This window comes from Alexandromys fortis, unplaced genomic scaffold (assembly GCF_014885135.2).
Source record: "Alexandromys fortis isolate MF-2015 unplaced genomic scaffold, M_Fortis_MF-2015_v1.1 scaffold_8_1_9099942, whole genome shotgun sequence".
Lineage (NCBI taxonomy): Eukaryota > Metazoa > Chordata > Mammalia > Rodentia > Cricetidae > Alexandromys > Alexandromys fortis.
The window spans coordinates 340755-360323 of NW_026067898.1; the positions used below are offsets into that span (position 1 = coordinate 340755).

General features: G+C 47.6%; 1 protein-coding gene across 1 annotated transcript; it reads right to left on the minus strand.

Annotated features, from left to right (window-relative positions):
- Window positions 1–3039: 3039 nt before the first annotated feature.
- On the minus strand, window positions 3040–6504 carry Aplnr (apelin receptor). The gene has a single exon (XM_050121201.1). The coding sequence runs from the start codon at window positions 6268–6270 to the stop codon at window positions 5140–5142; it is 1131 nt and encodes a 376-aa protein (XP_049977158.1). The 5' UTR covers window positions 6271–6504; the 3' UTR covers window positions 3040–5139.
- Window positions 6505–19569: the final 13065 nt, after the last annotated feature.

The window sequence follows — 19569 nt, forward strand, 5'->3', positions numbered from 1 at the left end:
ATATTCTCAAAACTATTTTCTTCTTAAGACAGGGCTTAAATGTTTTTTGTTTTAGTGACTTGAGGCTTTGTCTGTCCTTACTAACATAAACTGTTCTTCCAGCCATCTACTAGGGGACACTAACCAAGGACTGGGGAATACAGCCCTGGGCTGGCCTCGAACTCACAGTGTAGACCAGAATGGCCTTGAGTTCACAAGGATCCACCTGCTTCTGCCTCCCAGGTGCTGGAATAAAAGGCCTGCATCACCACACCTAGCTAGGTTCTAACATTTTATCATTCTAACTTTATGTGGAAAGCACAGGAGTTTGCCCAGTATTTCAAATGCTTTTTTGAAAAGCTATGTCCTCTGGATCATGCCCTGCAAGCTGCCAACTCAACAGAGCTTAGACAGAACAGAAGCTGGATGGTGGGTGGCCTCTTCGAGATCACCCTGGCTGCTGGAGAGGATTTTGCTAAGTAATCCACCTCTTCTTAGAATCTCTTTCCAATGAGCCCAGAGTAAGAGGGTCTAGAAGTCCCCAGTCCCTGGCAGATGGCTGGAACAAGATAGCTTATGTCAACAAGGACAGACAAAACCTCAAATCACTAAAACAAAGATTTTTAAGCGTCCATCCCCATCCTCAATTCATATAAAGACTCAGATTTCAGTCTTAGTTCCCAATCTTCCTTGTGTCCACGCTTTGAAATTCAGACAAGTTTTTCTCTGTGGCTGACCAGCCGGTCTCCCAGACTTGGAGTGCTCATGTATGAAGCCAGGATGCAGCTCTTCCCAGATCCCCAGGACAGCTGTGCTCTGCGTTATCCCTGGGAATTTCTTCTGCCCAAACATTCCACCATTAACAGCTCACCAGCCACACTCCAAAAAGCAAGTTCCTGGGGGGCTCTGACATCTCCTCTGCTACCCTGCCGAGACTCACTCTGAAGCCTCCGTGATAAGCTCTCCTGTGCCTTCCATCTCAGAGCTGACCCTCCCTCTTGCTGTCAACACTCAGCGCTCAGTCTCAACCAGCAACCAGTGAGCCCCAGCACAGTGCCTGGTGTGTAAGCAAAGGAAGGTGTGTGTGAACAACTGAACTCCTGACTCCTCTGTGATTGTATAATGTTCTGGACAACTTGACTCAATTTCACAGGAGGCTTTGAACAGCACCCATATTAAAAGAAAAGAAAAACTCAGCTCCTTGGTATAGCCATACATTCTTGATGGATTTCCCTTTTTAAGAAGAAAAGTGGGTGCCTTGTCCTCATTATGCCACTGCTTTCTCATGGCCCCCCTCTTTCTGTGCTCTCTGTGTCCCTCTGTCTCTCTCTGTCTGTCTGTCTCTCTCCTTCCCTCCCTCTCCTTTTCTTTCTCTCTCTCCCTCCTCTCTCTTTCTCTCTGTCTCTCTCTCCCTCTCTCTGTCTCTTTCTGTCTCTGTCTCTGTCTCTGTCTCTGTCTGTCTCTCTCTCTCTCTCTCTCTCTCTCTCTCTCGTAGTGTGTTCGCTCCTTGTTCTGTCTCTGCTGCCATCTCTTTCACATATCCTCTCTCATCTGCTTCTCTCTCCCCCATCTGTCTGTCTCTCCTGCATCTTCACCATTCCCTGGCAGTCCCTAGTCTGCCCGGTCTCCATGTGCGCCTGGCATCTTGCAGATGGGATTACATTTTCCTTCCCAACCATCTGGTGCTGTCTCCTCTGTACTTGGGGGAAGCAGCAGTATTCCATGGTCAAGACTGTGGGCTTTGGAGTTAGATTCATGCCTGGCTCATCCTCGTAGAAGTCACATGACTAAGGTCAGGAGATACCACTGATCTCTGTATCTCAGATCTCTTAACACCAAAGTCAGGCACAAAAGCCCTTCTCAGAGGAAGGTTGCAAGTATTAAACGCGATAATGCCTGGAAAATTCTTTTTTTTGATATTTCAAAATATTTTTTGTGGTTTATTATCAGTTTACCCTTCTCTATACAGTTGGGTACCAACCAATCACATTTTAGATATCATAACATAATTTGGATACATACCAAATAAAATCTAGGCAGAATAGAGTGATCACTGATATATTAGAAAAAGATGAACTTAGGTGTTGAAGTGGACTTTTGCCTGGAAAATTCTTAACACACTTGTAAAACTATATAAACACGAGCTCCTTGCTAATAAGTCTCTCTCTCTCTCTCTCTCTCTCTCTCTCTCTCTCTCTCTCTCTATCTCTCTCTGGACTGCTTTTGCACCACCTGTAAAATCATTGACCTCAGGTTCGCGTTCTTCGAAGGACATCTAAACTAATATTTTCCCCACAAAGATCACTCCAGTCTTTTCCCCTTCAAACAGACAGCAATGCAGAGCCCAGTTTTCATGGCCTCAACTGTCTTGCCTGTGTGCCTGCCTTAATTCAGGTAGACTTTATCTGGATGAGGTATCCCTGACCTGACCTTCCCGCAGAAAGCACCTGGGCTGTTTTCAGTGCCTGCAAACACCTTGCAGATGATTCTGACTCAGTAGGTCAGGAATAACATCCAGGAACAGGCATTGATCAGATCAGTGCTTCCGATTGGAGAACAGAGCTTCAGATGTCTGACTTAAATAGGTGGCAGTGAATGAATCAATCAGCAAGTGATAACAGATTAGTAGAGATGAATGACTGAGTCAGGAGAAGAGAGGGAGGGAGGGAGGGAGGGAGGGAGGGAGGGAGGGAGGGAGGGAGGGAGGGAGGGAGGGAGGGAGGGAGGGAAGGAGGGAAGGAGGGAAGGAGGGACAGAGGGAGGGATGAGCAGATGGACAGAGAGTAGACAGTTGCTGTCATTTCCCCCAGATATACCTGTTCTCTCCAAAATGTGTGGCCGTTTGTTCTGTGACTTTTAGAGCATGAGGCTTAGCTCTGCCCTTACCTTTCCCAGCTCCCCTCTTTTCACTTTCCTGGTGCCTGCTTCTCCACCTCCTCTCAGCCCCATTCCTTTCTCCCTCTTTGGCTCCCACTGATCCGCCCGCCCCCCACCATGTGCCCCCTCTCACGGCTACTGAGCATTTACAAATGAGGAGCCTTTGGACACACCAGCGACACAACACAGTTTTATTTGATGAACCACAGTGGCTAACAAGATCAGAACAGAGCACATTCTGAAGAAGGGTGGAGGTAGGGGAAAGAGGCAGCCTCCGCTGCTATCTGTCCTGTGCCATGGTTGAGTTTCCTGCCTGCCCTGTCCCTGTCCTGGCTGCTCTGAGGGTGGCCCTGGCCAGAGAAAGTGGCTGTGTGAAAGTTTCTGGCCTGAGGCATGCAGATACTCCGCTGAGAGGAGCTGTTTTCTCCCCCACCCCAACCCCCAGCCTCCTGCTCCAGGAGTAGGATCTGTGCCAGAGATGGTCCACCTGCATCAAGCCAGGCTCTTCCTGTTTCTTTGGCACATGTCTTCTCCTTCGTTTCCAGAGCCCTCCAAGAACAAAACCCGGAATACACACACCCATTTCCAGCGCACAAAGGCCCCACTAGGAAGCTTGTCCTTGAGACCTGGGGGTCTGCTGCTCCACTCAATCTTCACCTACCTTACCCTCCCCCATCCCACAGGATAAGCCAAGAGGCTCGGTCCTGTTAGGAAGGAGAACAAAAGCTCACCCTGTATCTTTCATCCTGTGGCAAGAAAGTGTCCTCCTTAGAAAGAGGACCACATACCCTGAAGAAAGTGAGAGTAGCAAGGAATAACTCGAAAGCTGTGCTCTAGTCTCCTCTTCCCACTGTGGAACTGGGGAGGAACTGGGGCCAAGCTCTGGGCTTCTCCAGCCTTAGCACCAGATGTGACTGAGGAAATAGCTCCCTACCGAAGAAAGCCTAGCACAAACACAGACTTCTTTCCTAAATACGGACCAGCCGTCAGAGTTCCCCAAATCCAGTGGGGGTAGACTCATACCTAGTCTACATTTCCTCCCTGTGTCCATTCTTCCCCAAGTGGACTGCAAGACCTGCAGAGACGCAGGGGAAAGTGGGTGAGGGTTCATCTACGTTTATATGATATGTGTGTGTGTGTGTGTGTGTGTGCAAACAGCCTTACTCAACCAAATGATTCTTGGGGCCAAGTAGCACCAACACCTATGGAAAATGTCCAGGAGATGATGGCATGAGGAAGGAGCCAGGAGAAAGATCTCCTCTACTGTTCACAGTTCTGTAGGAGATGGGTGGGTGAGGATGGGGGAGGGAAGCCAAGCAGCAAACAGACTAAATACAGATTCCCCTCCAACTCTCCTTTCTCCGTGTTTTCCCTTCCCAGCTCCCATTCACGGGGATGGGATGGTCCACAGCTTCCTAGGTGCTGTGGTCTTGTGATTCTCGCAGCCAGTTATAAACGAGCAGGAAAGGACACTGGCTTGTTGGTAGGATACATTATCTACTAAGCAACACAGAGATTCTGCCAAAGAGAAATCTCTATTCAAAAGTCAGTCTAGCCCCGGTCTCTGGACCAACAGCCAACTCATCCAACTTTTGGAACAATCCGGAACTCCTGGCTCTGGGGACTGAAGTATTAATTCTTTGCCTACCCACAACCTGCCCTGCCTTGCTGGCTCTCAAAACAAAACAAAACAAAAAACAAATACAAAAACAAAAAACCATAAGAACTCAAAGGGTTATCCTTCATGCTTCAGCGTTTTTAACCCTTAGGTGTCCAGCAGGAGAAGAGGTGTGGGGTTATAGGCAGGACAGACTGAGGGAGAAGGAATCCACTAGAGAGAGCGGGTAATTAAACAGTGAAAGTTTCTGCAGCACAGAAAACAAAAAGGGAAGAGAGGGGGAAAGGGGGGCTACAGGGCTGAGGAAAGAGCAGAAGGAAACACGTTTAGTCAAAATTCATACTTCAACGGTTTAGGGTCCATATAACTTTCCCCCATTTAATACAAACAAAAAAAACTGAGTCTTAGAGAGGACGGGAGACTTGTGCGAGCCTTGGGAATACTGATCAGCTGAGCAAGAGTCTGTTTGCAAGGCTCCATCTCTTCCTTCTAAACCACAAACATCTGAGGAAAAAGTCAGCAAGACAAGAGCTTGGAGCCGGGAAGCAGGGAATGGAGCCAGGGGTCAGTCAGGGAGAAGGTGCAACCATGCTACCTGGTTCTCAGAGCATGAGGGTAACGTTTGGGTCAGACCCAAGGCAGCAGACTTCTCTCTGGCCCCAGCCCTAGTCCACCAGGGTCTCTTGACTATAGGGAATGGATTTCTCGTGCATCTGCTCTCCTCCCTTTCCCATGTTGGGGCCAGGGCCCTGGCTGTGCCCGGAAGAATAACTGGCTGACTTCTCCCCGCTGCTGCTGTGAGGGCTGCCTTTGCACCTGCTCTGGTCACAGCAGAGCATAGATGTGCAGGCTTGGCGGAACCGAGGGTCAAAAAAGGCGTAGAGAAAGGGGTTGAGGCAGCTGTTGACGTAGCTGATGCAGGTGCAGTAGGGAAAGACGTTCATGAGGAAGCTGTCAAAGTCACAGGGCCAGTGCAGCAAATTCCCCAGCATGTAGAGCGTCTTCACCAGGTGGTAAGGCATCCAGCACAGGGCGAAGGTCACCACCAACACCACGATGATGGTGAGCAGCCGGCGTCGCTTCCGCAGGCCCTCAATGCGCTCCTTCCGGAAATGGCCCGCGATGGTTTGGGCAATGAAGAAGTAACACGTCAGCATGATGGTAAAGGGTACCACGAAGCCGACAGCAGTGGAGGACACCCCCAGGCCCACCTCCCAGGCCCACTCTGAGCTTGAGGTAGCCACCATGGAGTAGTCCATGTAGCACTGGACCTTGGTGCTGTTTTCTGTATTAGCAGTGGAACGGAACACCATTACAGGCACAGCCAGAAGGGCAGCCAGCACCCACAGGACGGCTGTGGCCACAGCCCCGCTGACCCTCAGCCTAAGCCGAGCATTGGCCACTGGTCTGACTATAGCCAGGTATCGGTCAAAGCTGAGGCCAGTGAGGCAGAAGACACTGGCGTACATGTTGACGAAGATGAGGTAGCTGCTGAGCTTGCAAGAGAAGGTTCCAAAGGGCCAATCAAACTCCCGGTAGGTATAGGTGGCCCACAGGGGCAAAGTCACCACGAAGGTCAGATCGGCCACTGCCAGGCTGGCAATGAAGATGTCAGCTGAGCGTCTCTTTTCCCGGCTGCTCCGAAACACGGTCCAGAGCACCAGGCCGTTGCCCGTGGTGCCTAGAAGGAAGACCAGAAGGTAGATGGCAGGGATGAGGGCCCCAGAGGACTTCCAGTCTTCGTACTCACATTCCGACTGGTTGTCGGCCGCATAGTAGTAATTATCATCTTCCATAGTGATGAATGCGGCGAAGGTAGGCGTGAGTCCCAGGGGCACCAGCTCCGGAGCTACAGCACCCACTCAGCTAGTGCCCTCAAGGTAAGAGAAGGTCTGAGGGTGCCCTTGCCGGCATGCAGACGGAGCTCCTCTGAAAGCTCAGACCCAGCAGGATGTGCTCCTCAGCAGCCTCTCTCTACCTTCCCTGTCCCACCCCAGCTCAGCTAAGACACTTCCTTGCACCCTCCTGAGTCTCTGCCTCCTCCTAAACTCCGAACTCCCTCCTCCCACCCCCAGGCCAAGCCCTCCCTCTCTAGAGAGTCTTAAGATCTTTAAGTTACAGCCCACTTTTTTTTTTCTTCTTGTCACTGGATAAGTAGACTAAATTGACCCCTACTGTGCTGGGCTGACAATTATCTGAGCTTTGCAAGCCTGTTGCTCCTCCTGGCCCCACCTCCTCTCTTGCTGCCACCAGCCTGCACCCCAGACTCTTTCCTCTCCTTTTCTCTGGCCCCCACCTCATGCCTGCTTCCAGGGTCTCTATCCCCAGCTCAGTCTTCACCCTCCCATTCTCACCCTCTCCCAACCCTCCTAACTGGGACAAATTATGCAGATTGAAACCCGGTTTGACCTGAATCCGGGGCAAGCATGGGGCAGAGAGGGTGTGATATTTCACAAGGCTGTCCCAGCATCTGGACAGTCCCTGCAGACCCTGCTGACTCCCACCCCACCCCCACCCCACTAGGACTCAGCACGCCTTTGCTCCAGCCCTCTTTTTCAGAACTTTGGTATTTTGCACGCAAAATCATAGTGAAATTTCTCCACAGTTCATAAATGGCTGGTGGACCACAGTTTGCAGTTTGCAAATGGGAGGTGAGAGAAAGTTGGTGACAGGGTCACAAGTGGAAAGAAACAGGGACAAAGTGACGGCTAGTCAAGCCCTTAAAATCTATGGGGAAGCCCAGGCTTAAGGTGAGTGTCTTACCACAAGTCACGGGATAAACTGTGTTGTGGTTGGTTGTTTACTTCTTCTTCTTCTTCTCTAAACACATAGGGAACACAGTTCTGGCAAGTCATCAGGAATCTCTGATTGTTGGCTGACTAAGCAAATGGACTCATTAGGAAAGGAGTAAGAAGAAGAGAAGAGTAAATGTCAGGATTACTATGTGTTAAGATCGCGAACTCAGCTCAGGGCTCAGGTTCTCACCAATATCCATGGGCCAGGAGGTTTCGTAAGACCACAGAGGGTCAGGAAGTTGAGTTAGAGGAGGACGCAGAAAAAGAAAACAGCCCCTGAGCAGATGTTGTACTGCTCACTCCCCCCCCAATCTGGCTTTTTCTCCAGGATCTTCAGGAAGAGGAAGGATGCACAAGATAAGATGTTTTTCAAAAAGCATCCTTTTCACCTCAACCCCCAAGAGTGAGAGAAGCTACCTGAATGTGGCCAGGAAGATTACAGGCTTAGCTTAATAAGGAGAGTGTGGGGCCCTGGGTTCCCTTCCTCCCCATACTGGGGGTGGGGGTGAAGACAGGAAAGGAGAAGGGGGAGGGAGAGACAAGACATAGGAGAGAGGGAGGGGAAAGTTGAGCTAGAATGAAATGGGCCCAAACTTGGTAAGTCTTAGCCATCCATGGCGAAGGACTTACAAAGCTGACAGTTGCTTTCTGGAAGGAGGGTTTGTCAGTAAACGTCCCACAAGGATCTTCAAGTTGAGACCCCAAATTCAGACACCCACGTGAACAAGCTAAGCATATATTTGGACAAAGTCTGTGATAACAGGAGTTAGACTGTGACAAACTGGAGTTTATCCATCAGAGGAAACTGGCCAGGCAATGTGCATGCCTGCTGCAGTTTCAGCCACTTTAGAGGCTGAGGCAGGTGGATCACCTGTATCCAAAGTTCAGGGACAACCTGGGCAACAACACAATGGGACTTTGTCTCAAATAAAATAATAAGACAAGAAATCTCCTCAGTTCTGGTCTCTGGTCCCTGCAGGAACATGAACAGTGTCAACCAAACCTCAAGATTTTTCAAGACCAAATCTTATTCTAAATGTTTATCAGAAATTTCCAGATTTATTATCAAAGGGAATTAATTCCATTTTTTAAAAAAAAGGTAGACTAGGTGCTGGGCATGGTGTTACATGCCTCTAATCCCAGCACTTGAGAAGCAGAAACTAAAGATGTATTAGTTCAAGTCCATTAATACCCATATCAAACATAAAAAGAGCTATAAAGCAGATCCTAGCATCTCCAGTTGGTAGGTTTGGAGGAACTTCCTGAGATTGGAAGGTAAAAGAAACACAGAAGATCCACAGACAGGAAGCCAGAACAAACAATGCAAAGAAAGAAACAAATAAAAACAACCATGGCCAAAGTCTTAGAATTCAATGGGGAAACAGGAAAGATGAATGGAGAGAAAGATAAGAAAAGTTCTAGGGGCCTCCCCTGACCTTTAGTTACGAGCAGCTGTAATTACAGCCCTGTCTGGCTCTCGTGGGCACTATACATTGTTCACATTCTGAGTGCCAGGCATTCTTCTAGGTTTTATTGTCTCTTTCAGTCATCAAAACAGTGACTGAGGAGTAGGCTGGGGAGACTGCCTGGAGGGCTGAGTTCGTAACCCCAGCAATCCCCAGCATACCCATAAAAACAGGAAAGACAGCAGGCATCTGTGATTCAGTGCTAGGTGGAACAGAGACAGAGAGATTCTGGGACCTCGCTAGCCAACCAGTCTAGCTAAAGCAGTTGGGTCTAAGTTCAATAACAGACCGTAATCAAAAAACAAAGTGGAGAAACTATTGGGAAAACCAACCCAACATCAAACTCTGGCCTTTGTATGCACAGATGAACACACAGGCACACACACATATGCACATGCGCATACACCACCCGCACACGTGCAAACACACGCTCACACAAACCTTAGGAAATATATGCTCTTAACTTGTTCACTCAACCACTACAGCAAGGCCTTCAACACTTTTAGAACTGGAATTGTTGCATGGTAAGCATCATGGAGACACGGAGGATGCTAGGGTGACTGTAATTTACGTATTGGCCATGGCCAGAGAGAACACCTGGTTGGCTGTGCTAACTGAAGAGATAACAGGACTCTGCCTCTCGAGCCTTGACTCCCACAGAATAGGAGTCATCTCACTCAGTTTTACCTGGCTCTGGGGATTCATCAACCTCACAGTATGCAAGCCTACTCGCTTCCTCTAAACAGGTGGCAGAACGGCTGTGCAGTGGCATAGAAATAGTTAACCTTCAGCCACTTCAGATCCATTCGCCTGTAGGGAAGGACTTAAGGGTGGTGCAGGGTCTTCTCCGGTCAGATCAGGATAGAAAGTAAAGACTCCTGATGTAGCCATTCTAGGATAAAGACCGAATCTGACAGCACTATCAGTCACACACATATTTTCTTTTTGGTTCCAGAAAGATCCAGAAGCAGTCCTGGGCAACTGAGGACACAGAGGGAGGGAAGCAGAGAGGCATGTGATACCCTTGAAATCAACTCCTTGTCTATCTCTCCCAGCTGTCCCCACTTGGATCCCAAGCCAGATGCAAACCCAGAGTTCTCCATGGAGAGAAATGGATGCATTTCTTTAATTCTCTGACTTAGCTGAAAACGAAGGGAATTGGGAGCCAGAAAGGATGGGGCAGAGACTAATGATCTGTGCCTGGAGTGGCGGGGTGCTGATAAAACACAGCCTACAGCCTACAGTCAGCTGGATCCAGGTGGCCTAAGTGATCCCAACACTGATGGTCAGGCTCACTCCTCAGCCAGCTTGGAGCTGATCCATGCCTGTCTCCCCCTACACTAGGCATTATAGAAGATGCAAGACTAGTACTCAGAACTGAGGGTGAAGCCTAGTCTTGTGTGCTCCAGGACTCAGAGGCTCCCCATAAATTGCACATACCCCAGGCCTGGAATGGTTAGCTGTCTGTCATCCGACTTCTCTGCTTAGCCGCTAATTCGTGTCTGCTGCATGAAAGCACTAGGGATGTGTTAGAGGGTTGATAAGAAGTGGAGTCTTTACCCCAGGGTCATTCTACCAGAACAGCAAGGGCAGCTTTTTGCCAAGCTGCTCAAAAATAATCTACTGGCAGCCAGAAACTAAGACAGGGTTGTTGGCCAGAGGCCCCAGAACTCACTATCCCGAGCAGGTATCCTAGAAGATTCCTCTCTCCTGGGTGATTTTTGCCAGGCACTGTGACAAGCCAGAGAGAAATACCTCCTGGCACAAAAGCACCTTGGACCTGTTCCACGCTCTTTGAGAAGAACAAACTCTGCTGGGAGAGTGAGAATTCTAAAGTCAGGGGGTTCAGAAGTCCTCCCCAACCTTGCCCACAGGCTGGCCCCTGACATAGGAGAGAGACAGCCTTGCACTGTGATAAACAATGTCACATGAATGGTAAGGCGGTGATGAGGCCACGCAGACGTGAAGTCTGGGGTGCGAGAAAACAGAATGCAGATATGAACGGCACTCAGTGTATACATTCACATGTCCACAGGCTTCCTTGCATGTGCAGTAGGCACATACATCACCATATGTAGGGGAATGTGATTTCGTGTATATGGTGGGGTAGGAATGTGCACCGGGCACACGCTTCTGGGTACAGAAGTTGCTTGTGTGTATGCAGCGGGTTTGTGTGTGCACTGGACTCACACACAAGCTTGTCATCGGATCAGGAATCTAGATAAACATCCTGGCTACAAGACAGGAAAGGGTGCTTAATTGGCTCTCTCTAGCACTTTGAGCTGAGGAGGAAACATGAAGCCATCTGCTGGGACCCCACCCAGACCTAGCTTGGGTTCTGTGCTGGGACATCAAAGTGGAAGCCTAGCCCTTCTCTGCCCCTTGCTGACTTCTCACCCCCTCCCTCCCAGCTCTCTGCTCCAGCCTCTGACTTCACAGGTCTGCTTTGAACTCCACAGCTTGGGAACTCACCCAGGGCAACAGGGCCCTTTCTCTCTCTCTCTCTCCTCCCCAAGAGGCAGCCACAGCTGTGTCCCTAACAGCTGGCTTGTTGTCAGAAGGGAGCAGGGGGTCAGGCCTAGCTTAAACTTGACTACCCACCTCAGTTCAGTATTGCACCGTTTTTGCCTTCAGCAGCAGAACTGCAGTCCCACCCTGACCCGCCTTATCTGGCCAAAGCCAAATGGTCAACTGCAGCAATTAAAGCCAATCTCCCCACCTCCCCACCCCACCCCCACCGACAACAGCCCCTGCCTCCACTCACTCCACCATTTGGTACTATTTCCAACTTCTCGGCCCTATTCCAGACTCTGCAGGCTCCCTGGGCTCCAGGACAGTGAAGGCAGAAACAGTGGGCTAGACTGAGACCCAGGAATGAAAGTTCCAATGCCCTCCTGCCTCAGTCACTCAGCAAGTGTTTGCTGAGCAGCTAGCCTGTGGCGGGCTGTGTATGTGGTTCTGAGCACACGGGAATAATTCAGACTGTGCCTCTGATTGCCTGCACTTGCTAGAGGTGAAGGAGTGAGAGTGATGGGGGAGTAAAGGCTGTGCAGTGGGGTCCTGATGAGCACCACAAAAACAGTTAAGCCGGGCAAGGCTGCGGAGGATGAATAACAGCTGGCAGCTTAAGAAAGCACAGCCTGTGGAGACCTCTTGGGGGTCTCTGACATCCTAGCTTGAATGATCGATCAGCTTGCTTTGTGGCCTGAACCAGTTCCTCCATCTACCCATAAAGACGCAGGACCAGTCAGACCTATTTCACTAGGATTCTGGTAATTGTGGCAGCATCTCCAACAGCGTTGGTCAAGTGGGTTTCTTGCCAACAATGTCAAATCGGGACCGTGAACCCATCTTGCAGTCCCTGAACGGCGATCATGTCACCAAGCCCTGTCTGATGGATCTGGAAGTCTTTCCTGATCTCTCTGCCCACCCGCTTGTGCTCTTGCTCACCGATACCCACCTTTGCCCCCCACACAGAACCCCATATATGACAACTCTAATAAACCCAGTGGGTCACAGTACCATCATGTGTATAAACCTCAGAAGGGATCATGGCCTTCCACAGGGTGGCCATGTGTAAGCACTGAGCTCCTGGAACCTGTAACAAGGAAGACTCCTGAATTCGCTGAAGTTCAGCTCATAGGCCATAGAAGACAGTAAAGGCGGAGAGGGCAGTATCGTGAACCCAGCATCAGCATTGCATAAAACCTTTCAGAAATGGACACAGGCCCTGTTCCCTTCACAAGATAAACCTCTAAATGCCAAGCACCAGCAGCTCAAGCCTGGGTTTTAGCGAGTCCACGTGGTGGCTCTTGTTCATCTCACGCTGTTCAGGGGCCTTTGTTGAATAAAAACTGAGACGACAGAATCATTATTATTTAATAAACTGTGTGGGTTATGCAAACAGAATCTTTCCCCCAAGAGCGCTCACTGGGGGAGAACAGGAAAGCAAGCAAAGTGGCCTTTGATGGTGAAAGGTTGTGGTAACTAAGCTATTCCACACATTGGGTTTCACCGGGGAGGAAGGCGAGGTCCCGGGAGGGAAAGGGCTTTGCCCAGTTGTCCCTGGGCCGCCTAGTCTGCCCATCCCAACCCAAGAAGCCCTGGAGAGGAAGCCTTTCTCCCCACAGCCCCTGGCCTTTGTCTAGCTGTGGTGAGGGATTTGGGCAAGAGGCAGAGGACAGGAAACAACAGAAGCAGGAAGGAGGTCAGGAAGAGGCGGATGAGACCCCAGCCAGCTCACACTCAGCCCCACCACCCTTCAGGACAGCAAAGCAACGTTTCCAAAAATATTTACATGAGTCTAAATTAATGAGGCACTATATCAGCTCTGACAATGGGAGGATGTGGGGCTGGGTCCTCCAGGGGGAGAAGATCAACGCAATGAGCACCAGGGGCTGCTTGAGGGGACTGAGGCTGGGGAAGGCTAGCCTTGCACAGCTAAAGGAGGAAATCCCAGCCTGCCAGCACTGCGGACAACAGTGCATGTCCCTTCTCTCCGAGGAAAGGAGAGCCTGCTGCATTCTCAGAGCTGCACAAAGTGTCTTCAGCCTGCCCTTCCCACCTCCATCGAGTGTGAAAATCTCCTCTACTGAACCCTGAAGGCCACCCTGGAACCTCTTGTGTTCCCCAGTTGACCCTGACAGTCCGTCCTCATTCCAGTCTGGGCAGCCCTACCCCTCCCACAGTATCCTGCCACTAAAGCAGAGTTCAAGCAGGGGCTGGGGCTGGTGCTGCTACTTGAAGCCTTGAAAGCTCAATCCTTACAAGACTCATTTTCCTCATCTGTAAGACAGAAATCATTTTAGAGACTGCTCTACTTCCTGGGACTAGAGCTAGAAGTCAGTGAAGAGCAAGAATATTCGAGAGGAAATGAGGGTAAAGAGGGCAGAACGAGAGGGTGAAGCAGTACTACACTCAGGAAAGGCTGAGGGTTTGTGGACTAAGCTACGGGGACACAGAGAAAAAGCACATAGCATGTCCCCAGGCTGTGGCCAGTCAAAATTGTCAAGGTGCGGGGTCAGACAGGTGCCCAACACAGATAAATAGACTAAGAAATATGGTATATGTCCGCAATGGAGTTTTACTCAACCATAAAGAATTAAATTGTGTCTTTTGCAGCTAAATGGATGGAACTTGATATCATCATGTCAAGAATAATAAGCCAGTCTCATGAAGACAAACACGGTGTTTTCTCCCATGTGTGAGATTTAGGCAAGGAGAGGCGCTTGGAAGTGAGAGGAAAACCACTAGGGAAGGGGAAGGGGAACGGAAGAGGAATGTACTGTGTGCACATGTGGAAAGACCAGTGGGAAATTCTTTGCTTTATGCAATTACATATGCTAATGAACATATATAAAGTCAGATAAGGTCAGAAAATCAGCCATTTCATCTTAGATAATGTACTTCTGAGGACCCATCCCAGCACATAGCCATGAGCCACAGATATGTGACCACAGACACGTGACCTAGAAGACAGGGCATCTGTGAGGGTAAAACACAGGCTGAGTGTCAGGGATACAAACTATGAAAAACTGTGATCAGAACTCATTTGAAATTTGTATACAGGTTGCCTCTTGGGAGCTGCAGCCTGGTCTCGGACCAGCATACGGGTACCTGTCGGACGGGTTTCCACGGGGCAAGACACCTGTGGAAACACTCTCACTCGGAAGGACCAGTAATCCGTGGGACAGTGTAGAAATCTGCAAAATGTGTGCAGCTTCCGGGCTCTTTTCTCTTTCATGATAGTGGTGATTCTTTTGGCAGTTTTTAGTTTTACTTTGCCAATCACAAGTGCAACAGCTAAAATTTTTCCATAGCAATTCTGTTCTTTTGCAAATGTTTCCCCAAAAATTTAGCAGAGGGTTAATCCTTCTTACATCTCTTACCTGGAATTACTAACTACGACTCCCAACGCTGGGAACTTTTCTGACTCAATGGCGTTAGTTAGGTACATATGAGAAAACCACGTCTCACAGTTCCAAGAAGGAGAACATACACACACAGACTATGAAAAAGGTCTCAGGAATACAGGTACTGCTAACTATTTAGAGTGAGTTTGCTGGGCAGCAAGCATAGAATCATTGGTAGGATCTGGTATGCTCCAAGAGGAAAAAGTACAATGCAAACTGTGGGATGGAGAGACCCATCTTTACCACATACAGAAGCCTATATTGGTGGAAGAAGTGTGGCATAGGGGAGAGGAAAAGAGTGCCTTATCTAAGTCTGCCTTTTACAGAGAGGTAGAGACAGGGGACCCTCTTGTGGAAAAGAGAACTGTATAAAAGCATATCTTGCAGACATGGAAGAATTATCTGGGATTGCGTATTGTTGCCCTTATACCTTTGTGCCCATGTCTATTATTTTTTAACTTGGTAACCGCACGTGATTGACAGCTGACATCAGTGCTGTGAGAGCAGGGTGTGTCTGGCCCCATATTTAGTTAACCCTGCAAAAATGCTGATCTCTACATCCAGAATAAGGTTATGCAAGAGTGGGAAAATGTATTTGGGGAAGCATAAAGGGGAACAACGGGGGCTTTCGTAATGATCATGGTGGCCTCCATAAGTTGTGATGTATTTCTTAAAGCAAAAATAGAAGCCAATAATAAAGCCATTGGTAAGAAAAACATCTCCCATGTTCTTGAATAAGTATGATCAACATAGTAAAAATGGCAATCTTACCAAAAACAATCTACAGATTCAATGCAATCCCCATCAAAATTTCAACACAATTCTTCACAGACCTCAAAAAAACAATGCTCAAATTCATATGAGAAATATAAAAAAAAAAGATAGCCAAAACAGTCCTGTATAATAAAAGAACCTCTGGAGGCATCGCCATCCCTGACTTCAAACTCTGCTCTAGAGCTGTAGTAATAAATAAAAACCTTGGTATTTGCATAAAAACCAGCATATAAACAAACAGAAAGAAAAAAAACACATGATCATCTCATTGAATGCTGAGAAAATCCTTTGACAAAATCCAACATTCCTTCATGATAAAGGTTTTGGAGAACAAAAAGTCTTTGAAGAATGAAATTGAAGAAGATATCAGAAAATGGAAAGATCTCCCATGTTCTTGGATAAGTATGATCAACATAGTAAAAATGACAATTGAAAAAATGGGGAATTGAAGACACTGACATTTATCCACACACCTATGAACATCTAATTTTTGACAAAGAAGCCAAAAATGAACAATGGAAAAAAGAAAGCATCTTCAACAAATGTTGCTGGCATAACTGGATGGCAGCATGTAGAAGAATGCAAATAAATCCATATCTATCGCCCTGCACAAAATTCAAGTCCAAGTGGATCAAAGACCTCAACATAAATCCAGTTACGCTAAATCTGGTAGAAGAGAAACTGGGAAGTAGCCTTGAACACATTCGCACAGAAGACCACTTGCTAAATATACCTCCAGTAGCACAGACACTGAGAGGAACAATTAATAAATGGGACCTCCTGAAACTGAGAAGCTTCCGTGAAGCAAAGGACACGGTCAACAAGATAAAAAGGCAGCCTACTGAGTGGGAAAAGATCTTCACCAGCTCACATAAGACAGAGGGCTGATCTCCAAAATATATAAAGAACTCAAGAAACTAGACATCAAAATGCCAAATAATCCAATTTTAAAATGGGATACAGATCTAGACAGAGAATTCTCAACAGAAGAATCTCAAATGGCCAAAAGACACTTTTAAAAAAATTGCTCAACATCTTTAGCTATCAGGGAAATGGAAAACAAAACGACTCTGAGATTAAAAAAAAAAAAAAAACCTATCAGAATGACTAAGCTCAAAAACACTGTTGACAGCTTATGCCACAGAGGATGTGGGGTAAGGGAAACACTTCTGCATTGCTGGTAAGAGTGCAAACTTGTCCAGCCACTTTGGAAATCAGTACAGCAGTTTCTCAGAAAATTGGGAATCAACCTACCTCATGATATAGGAAACAACTTAGATGCCCCTCAACTGAAGGATGGATAAAGAAAATTTGGTACATTTACACAATGGAGTACTACTCAGCAGTAAAAAAAAAAAAAAAAACAATGACATCTTAGAATATGCAGGCAAATACATAGAGCTAAAGAAAAAACATCCTGAGTGAGGTAACCCAGACCCAGAAAGACAAACACAGTATATACTCACTAATAAGTGAATATTAGATGTAAAGCAAAGGATAACCAGACTACAATCCACAATCCCAAAGAAGCTAGGTAACAAGGAAGAGCCTAAGAGAAACATACATGGATTGCCCTGGGAAGAGGAAATAGGTAATATCTCCTAAGTAGAGTGGGAGTGTGGGGAAGGGGGGGGGGAGGAAATGGAAGGGGGAGGAGGAAATTGAGGGAATGGGGTGGATGAGTGAGGCAGGGGGCACAGAAATGGGGAACAAGGAAAGAGATACCTTGATAAAGGGAGCCATCATGGGGTTAGGGAAAAACCTGGTGCTAGGGAAACTTCCAGGAATCCACAAGGACTCCAAGAAATAGCAGATAGGGTGCCTGAACTGGCCTTATCCTGTAATCAAACTGATGATTACCCTAACTGCCATTATAGAACCTTCATCCAGTGTCTGATGGAAGTAGATGCCGTGATCTACAGCTAAGCACTGGGCTGAGCTCCTCGAGTCCAGTGGAAGAGAGGGAGGATCATACGAGAAAAGGTTCAAGCCCATGATGGAAAAATCCACAGAGACAGCTGGCTCGAGCTAGTGGGAGCTCAGAGACTCTGGACTGAAAGGTGGGGAGCCTGCATAGGACTAAACTAGGCCCTCTGAATATGGGTGACAGTTGTGTGGCTTGGACAATTTGTGGGGCCACTGACAGTATGACCAAGATTTATCCCTACGGCATGAACTGGATTTTTGGAGTCCATTCCCTATGGTGGGATACCTTGCTCAGCCTTGATACAAGCCTCAACTTGATTTGCCAGACTTTGTTGACTCCCCATGGGAGGCCTTACTCTCTCTGAGGAGTGGATGTTGGGTGGGGTGGGGGTAAAGTTGAGGGGAGCGGGAGGAGGGGAAGGAGGGGGAACTGTGGTTGGTATATAAAATGAAAAAAATTAAATGAAAAAGATAATAAAAAATACCTGGTACTCAGAACACGAGGAAACTGAAATTCCTATTACTACATTTACTTTGTGGAATTTGGTTCATGGTTCCCGTACTCCAGTGAGTGGGAAAGCCACTTTGGTGCCCAAATATTACATTGAGAGCAAAAAGAGGAAGTTTGACGGAGTTCCCTAAAAGCTTCTCGACTCAAACTGTTCCGTTTACAAGACAGTAAACTCAAGGAAGAAGAGGAAGATGGTCTGGAGGAAAATGAGCCAGGGTACCCTTTAGATCCTGGGGATGCCTTGAAAAGGAAGCTACAAAGTATCATAATCCAGTCGGGCTGTGGTGGCACACACCTTTAATTTCAGCACTCAGGAGGCAGAGGCAGGCAAATCTCTGTGAGTTTGAGGCCAACCTGGTCTACAAGAGTTAGTTCCAGGGCAGGCACCAAAGCTACAGAAAAACCTTGTCTCAAAAAAAAAANAAAAAAAAAAAAAAAAAAACAACAACAAAAAAGTATCCAAATTGGCCTTCTTTGGGGGCCTCTTTATCTAAATTTACTCTGGCTCCCAGAAGATTTAAGTTCTCTCCTCTAGTTTGATTTGGGGTGCTCTCCAGGAGGCTCACCAGTTAGGTGAACAGTTGTCCCATTCCCCTATGATATTTGATAGTGAATAGAAAGACAGTCCATCTTGGGAATTTATTCCTTATAAACTCTTGGATGAAATAAAACAGGCAGGCTAGGGTACCACCCCCTTACAAGGTTACTTTGGTAGAGGGGCTCACTCACTGGCAGATGGAAAACACCATATGACTGGTTTGAAGTGGCGAGAGCTTGCTTAACAGGAGGGGACTTTCTCTTATGAGAAGTAGACTATGAAGAATTGACTAAACAGGAGGCTGTTTGGGTATGCTGGAGGAGACAGGAAGGCACATTGCAGTATCAAAATAGTTAAAGCTAGACGCGGAGGTGTTAACAGTAATGTCTGCAATTGGCTTGGAAGCACGAAAATGCCTTCAAAAGTTCCCTGAGATAGTCAACGTGAAACAGAAGGCAGGTGAACCTTATAAGAATTGTGTTGCCTGGCTCCCAACAGTTTATACTAGGTCAAATGACACATTATTAAAATGGGATTCGCTTGTTTCTTCTACTTTTCTCTGACTGCTTACAAAACTAGAATCACATATATAGCCTGTGTAATACTCCTACTAGGCAATGCCTGAGACAAGGAATCAGACATCAGCATCAGGATATTTGCTCTGGAGACATCGCTGGTGGTAGCTGAGAATAGGGGTGGGGGGGTCATAAGAAACAGGTGCAGTTTTCCAGCTCAAAACCAGTACAAAGGAGAAGATGCGGTTTGTATCTTAGAATCAGGGGTAATTTGTCATGAAGCAATTTCCTCCCTCTCTAAGCCAGAGTTGTCAGTACTTGCAACAGCCGAATCTCACATCTGGGTAGGCTAAGTTCATTATCAGACACTTATTTTTTTTTTATTTTAAATTTTTTTCATTTTACATACCAACCACTGTTTTGCCTCTTCCCCTCCTTCCACTTCCCCACACCTCCCCTCCCCCCCACCCAACATCCACTCTTCAGAAAGGGTAAGGCCTCCCATGGGGAGTCAACAAAGCCTGGCAGATGAAGTTGAGGCAGGACCAAGCCCTTCCCAGCAAGTTCAAGGCTAAGCAAGGTATACCACTGTAGGGAATTGTTTACAGAGATTTCTGTCCCGCCCGGTCCCACAGCCATTCAGTCCCAAAGAAATAAA

Excerpts from the sequence above, each read along its gene's own strand:
- Aplnr (XM_050121201.1), bottom strand. The coding sequence starts at position 6,270 with ATGGAAGATGATAATTACTACTATGCGGCCGACAACCAGTCGGAATGT.